The sequence below is a fragment of the Triplophysa rosa genome, linkage group LG16, assembly GCF_024868665.1.
Source record: "Triplophysa rosa linkage group LG16, Trosa_1v2, whole genome shotgun sequence".
Classification (NCBI taxonomy): domain Eukaryota; kingdom Metazoa; phylum Chordata; class Actinopteri; order Cypriniformes; family Nemacheilidae; genus Triplophysa; species Triplophysa rosa.
In genome coordinates, this window is record NC_079905.1 from 16,632,223 (window position 1) to 16,638,235 (window position 6,013).

The 6,013-nt window shown below is 36.4% G+C and overlaps 1 protein-coding gene across 1 annotated transcript; it reads left to right on the forward strand.

Moving 5' to 3' along the window:
• Positions 1 to 519: 519 nt before the first annotated feature.
• On the forward strand, positions 520 to 5,399 carry srd5a1 (steroid-5-alpha-reductase, alpha polypeptide 1 (3-oxo-5 alpha-steroid delta 4-dehydrogenase alpha 1)). Its single transcript, XM_057354255.1, has 5 exons — positions 520 to 913; positions 1,018 to 1,184; positions 1,490 to 1,591; positions 2,918 to 3,068; positions 3,479 to 5,399. The coding sequence occupies exons 1-5, from the start codon at positions 606 to 608 to the stop codon at positions 3,543 to 3,545; spliced, it is 795 nt and encodes a 264-aa protein (XP_057210238.1). The 5' UTR covers positions 520 to 605; the 3' UTR covers positions 3,546 to 5,399.
• The last annotated feature ends 614 nt before the right edge of the window (positions 5,400 to 6,013 follow it).

Here is a 6,013-nt window from a genome sequence, read left to right on the forward strand (position 1 = left end):
CGGAAAGACCCTTGGGTGTCCTCTTTATTGCCTGACTCATATCTAAAAGTGATTTTTTCCGATTAAAGTGAAACGTAGAACAATACAGTACTATTTTTGGACAGTATTTATTTGACTATTTTTAACCTTGTTTTTTTATCTTTTTTTAAATATTTTTTTTCGGATACACGAATTAAATATATATGTGAAAATATGAAATGCAAAAAAAATCACCAAGTTTGAAAATATCATGTACCAAGACATTACAAAAATAATTTAAATAGCTTGACGGTTTTAGATTTGTTCGAAGTTCTGCACATTTCTATTTAAAATGATAATTATAGATGATAAAATATATTAAAAATGTATTTTGATTTACTTTTTTCATCTTTTTTAAATTAAGTTTGTCATTGAGCTCGTGTGTGTGTACTGTCGTTTTATAATTGGATGAATTTATTTCATTTCATAAATTAAGGCGCGGTTTGGCACATGACCCGCCAGAGCCCGCCTACCGGGCGTTTCATTCGTTTCCATGGGGTGTCACGTTGTAAGCTTGCCGAACATTTACACTGTAACACACACAATATTAAAGATTTCCATTTACTTTTCTTTCGTAAACAGCAACGATGGACGCTATCCTGAAGAAGTTGTTTTCTTCTGAAGATGAAGAGCTGTACATTTTGGATTGTTTATCCTACTTTATGATGTTTATGGCTTTCGTAACTTTCCTCGCTTTACTCTTTGTAAACGTGCCCTATGGCAGATATGCATCCAGCAGGTATGGATTTCCTGTACACGTCACGATCGCCTGGTTCATTCAGGAGCTGCCAGCTATTCTGCTGCCTTTGGCTTTGACTCTAAGTTCTTGTGCAAAAATAACACACTTGCCCAACCAGCTTCTTCTGCTGATGTACTTTTGCCATTATACTCAAAGGTAGGATTTGTATATCTAATGAAATGTAAATCTATCTATATATGTATGGATTTGTGTGTTATGCAATTAAAACACTGTGTTTTTTGGACCATGTATTTTTGTAGGTCCCTCGTCTACCCATTTTTAATTCGAGGAGGGAAAGCAACACCATTCATCTCATTTGCTCTAGCCTTTGTCTTCTGCATCTATAATGGGTACCTGCAGACAAGATACCTGAGTCACTATGCAGAATACCCACCAGATTGGGTTACACGTCCCTATTTCATTACAGGTAGGTGCTAGTGGGTTTCCTCACAGTCAAGAAGGTTCATTTCCATCTATTTCAAGATAGAACCTAATGTTAAGGTTTATAAAACCCTTTAGGCTATTTTAGTTAGTGGTTACATAGGCAACGGCAGGTTAAAGGTTAAACCTTCCTAGTTATAGATGATTTATCGTGGTTAACCAAAAAGTAGCTGTCATTCAACATATCCTATTTCCCTTATAGATCTATAGATAGTGTATCAGTTGTTTTTGTAATTTTAACAAAGCTTTTGAAATCGCATACACATTTCTAATGTGATTTTTGTTTTACAGGGTCTTGTCTGTGGCTCATAGGATGGATCATTAACATTCACTCTGACCATATCCTCAGGAACCTCCGTAAGCCTGGAGAGACGGGCTATAAGATACCTAGAGGTAAGAAAACAGCTATCCACCTTCACTATTTTTTAAATTTTTTACTCTAACCTCAGTTTAACCCGCAGAGACAACAACAGGCCGTCTGTATGTTGATTTCAATAAAAAGTATAATCACTGTTCTTTTTATCATCACTCATAGCAGTGGTGTTGTGTTCTCGTTGTATCATTGAGCTAAACACAACACTAAGAAGAGTCTGCTTCCCTCTAGTTTTGACTCTGAAAATAAAAATAGATGCCCTTTTTGGTCATGAGTCATGACTAATTGCCCCAGCAACATGTCAGGATGATGCTGGCATAGAGATGCTAACAGTTGGTGACATCAGTTTCTATCTCTCTTTCCAAGAGACAGACAGTATCCATGCAATATGTAAAGTATAGTGCAACAATCCTGTACCCTTTGCTGCTGACAACAAGAATTTATTGGCTATTTTCAATCAAATGTTAATTTCATAACTCTCTGCAAAACTGAGATCAAGTGAGTCAGCAAGCCTCGATAAATCAGGTGTCAGCGAAAAGTGTTTTGGTAGTCTTCCATATAGACGGTTTCATCGGACGCACGCGCCTGACCCGAAGTTAACTTCCGGTCTGTTTGTTGATCGATCTGGCTAGTGGCAAATAATACAACTATTTAAATTTGGTTTAATTAATAATAATAATATTAATTTATATTAGTATTTCAGTGCATAATAATTGTATTAAATAATTTTTTTGTTTATTTTATTGCATATAATTTTTTGAATAAACAGAATGGGCCGTGTAACTTTGGCGCATTTAAGTTTAGCCAAGTAACGGTTCTTCTACTGGTAACCCAAAATAATGCTGGCTAGACATAACTTTTAACTTGCTAGCTAATGTCATTTACTTGTTATTTCTTTTGCTTGTTGTCAGAAATAATCTACAGGGATTATATTCTTTGCGAATGTGCACCGGTAGTTAAATTTGGGCCACAAGAGCGTGCATGCGCAGTAACATTTGTTTATGTTGTTGCTTTGAAACAGTCTATAAAGCAACAGTTCAACCCAAAATGAAAACTCCATTATTTATTTACTCAACCATATTTCATTGCAAACCTGTGTGACTTTTTGTTCCGAGGAACGGAAAATGTGAATTTTTGAAAAATGTTTTGGACACTTTTCACATATTATACTACTGTAAATAAGGGCTGCCACTGTCAGGCTCTAAATTGACAAAAAAGCACCTTAGGGGTGTGGTAGAAGTTTTATTTATAATATAAATGATAGTGTATTATAATATTTCACGGGTAGATAGATAAATCTACTGATGTATTCTTGAAGTGGTACTTCAATCATTGCATTTTTACAGGAGGCATGTTTAATTATGTGTCTGGAGCAAATTTCTTGGGTGAGATTGTGGAATGGGCTGGATTTGCTCTAGCTGCTCACTCGATCCACAGCGCTGCTTTTGCCATCTTCACTCTTGTTGTGCTGTCCAGCAGAGCTATTTCTCACCACAAGTAAGCGACTACAGCATGAAAAAATTAGACATTTGTTTTCAACTCTCAGCATAATGACAGATATAGGGATGAATGGAAATATTTAATCAAATTTCAAAAGAACGTGAAAAATGTATTGACAATAATATTTTTATTTGCAATACAAATAATAAACTGTGTAATACAATGTTTTAATATGGGTTTTTAATAGGTTTAGCATTGCATTGCAATAGCATTTAAGCATTGTATAATGAAGGCAGTAGATCAAATACCACCACGATGTTTATATATGATATAGTTATTCATTTTAGGATGTAATATATTACTTGGACATGTTCTTGACAGGTTGCAAGATTCAACCATAAAGACTTGGTTGAAATATTGTTGTTTATAATGACGTAAGTGACAGTTTGTGCTGTTTCATTTTTCAGGTGGTATCTTGCCAAATTTGAGGACTATCCAAAATCAAGAAGAGCATTAATACCATTCGTGTTCTGATCTCGTGATAAGCTTCATCACCACACTCATTTGACCTTTTTACAGAATATATGAAGTTAAAATCAGCATGGTTATGAGAGATCTATGTAATGTCTCAATGGAAAGATCACATGAGATACAAAAGGGCCACATGTGCATCCATATTCTAGAACTTCCCTTTTTATCAATCAATTGCTCCTTCAAGAATGAAACCTTGTGGTAGAATATTGACTGCTGCTGTCACATTTAGTTACACTGCATATGAGATATAGGTAACTCTTCAGAAAAGACGAACATGATTCATCTGTTGGACAGCGAGGGCTCATAATCCAGCCATGTTCTTCAGGTGTGTGACAGCACCAAAAGCATGAGGCGATGTCAGTATTGTATTAACAAATCTGTAAAATGTGATCAATTTGCCACTACAACTTTATCTTAAATGTTTAATGTTTTCAAGACAAAATTATTTTGTGAGTAAATTAATGGAAACGAGAACTACAATATCAGAGTGAACCTCACTCACAATTTCACACATCTGTTTTTGTGTATATATTGTGTTTGTGACATCATCTGTTACCATCGCTGACATGTCTTGACTTGCTGCAGGTGGGTTCTCATATATCTTCAATTCGTAATGCATTAAACATGACAAGAGTTATGCGTGTGAACACTGTCAGCAAGACAAGTGGCTTGTGTTCACTTATCTCCGTAGTTTTTAATAACTTAGTTCTTAAACCAGTTGTTTCTGTTTTTAAATAATTTGAAATAAAGACGTTCTACCGTTTTTCCTTATACCATATGTATCTTTCTATCCGGCTCTGATGTAATTCCACAGACACACTACAGCAACTTTTATCTATTGACATTTGAATTCCCAAACCCAACTCTGTTCTAGTTCATTCCCCTCAGGCATGCATGGTCAATCTAGAACGGTTTGAGGTGTCGGTCGGGCAGCGAGCAATCTGACTGTTCTTCGGGGAAATAGCCACAGGCAATGCAATGATGAAATGCCCTTGCAAACCACATGGCACACCTTTTACAGCAACCAGCAAACCCCTGATCCATGGGCTTTAGGCTTGGATTGATAGGAGCATACCAAATACTAACATTCAACGCAACATATAGTAGTGTGGCTGCCAGTAGTGTGTGGATGATGAAGCATCTCTTCATGCTCCGCTGCGTATACTGTGGTGGTGTGACAGCAATGCAAAGCTGCAGTAAGCGCACGAGAAGTTGGAGAGGGGCTTCCCCCTTTACACACGCTGCACGTGAACTGCAGGCTAAGCGCCTATTACGTAACCACCGTGGGAGGAGCTGAAAGCTGCAGTTATTCATTCTAAAACAACATGTTACGTGATCATTTATAGTTAAGTAATTTGTTATGGAAGGCCGAGAGGGCCAAAACGTGTGAAACTAACGTGTTAACACGTAGTACGCGTTAACGCGCAATTTACGCGTACGTAATTACGTGTTAACACGTCGTTTTGTGCATGCACATTGGACCACGGAGCTTTACCACCACCTACTGGCGTGGTGGTATTGCTCAAACAAACAGAACCAACAGACTAGGTTTCTAAATTGCAAGATTTTCATCTCTAGGTGTAGCCTACAGAATCCACACTGACACTGGGGAAACATGTAAACTCCACACAGAAAGGCTTTCCGTCCCAGAAGGGGCTCAAACCAGGGTCAGTGTAAAGATCTCCCATTATTGGTATTGGAAGCTGGTATACTGAGATATCTTTGTGCATTGTTCTGCAATGTTTTTCAAGGTTCAGTGAATCCATGAACACCTTTTTTCATTTTGCACTCAAGACACATAACACCTTTTTTCAAATTGAATCACAATACTATTATGTACTAGAAAATGAATGATTTCAGCCATATACGTTCAAAATGAATTAGGATACAGTAAATAGGCTACAGCTAGACATAATAATAGTCTTAGCTATAGGTAATGGTCATGTTTTTCCTATATTTCTTTAACTTTTCTTTGCCTTTACTGTCTGTACTAATATGTATTCACTGTAAAGCTGCTTTGCAACAATGCTAAATTATAAAAATGCATTAGTAATAAATCTAAATTAATTGAAATTTTGGAATAGAATATTCACGTCAACTTTTTTTATAAATTCCACATAGCCAACACCGGCCTTGGTAACAAACATCACAACTTTTATGTATTTTTGTTTACTGGTTATAAGTAATGGTAGAACCTTTAAGGATTTCCAGTCTTTATAAAAGACTCATCACCAATTCATTATCACATAATTATACACATTTCCATGTTTGTACAATTGAATTAATGCATGGAGTATCACATCTCTGAAAGGCTTTATCCCTATTCTAAATTCCAATGCCCTAAACTGGAGGTAAGGCCTCTGGGTTAAAGCTTCTGACTGAGTGGCAAGGTAATAAGTTGTGTCTCCAGAGAATGACAGGACACACACTCGGTTTTCTTTTAAGCTTCATTGTATTGCTCTTTTTTT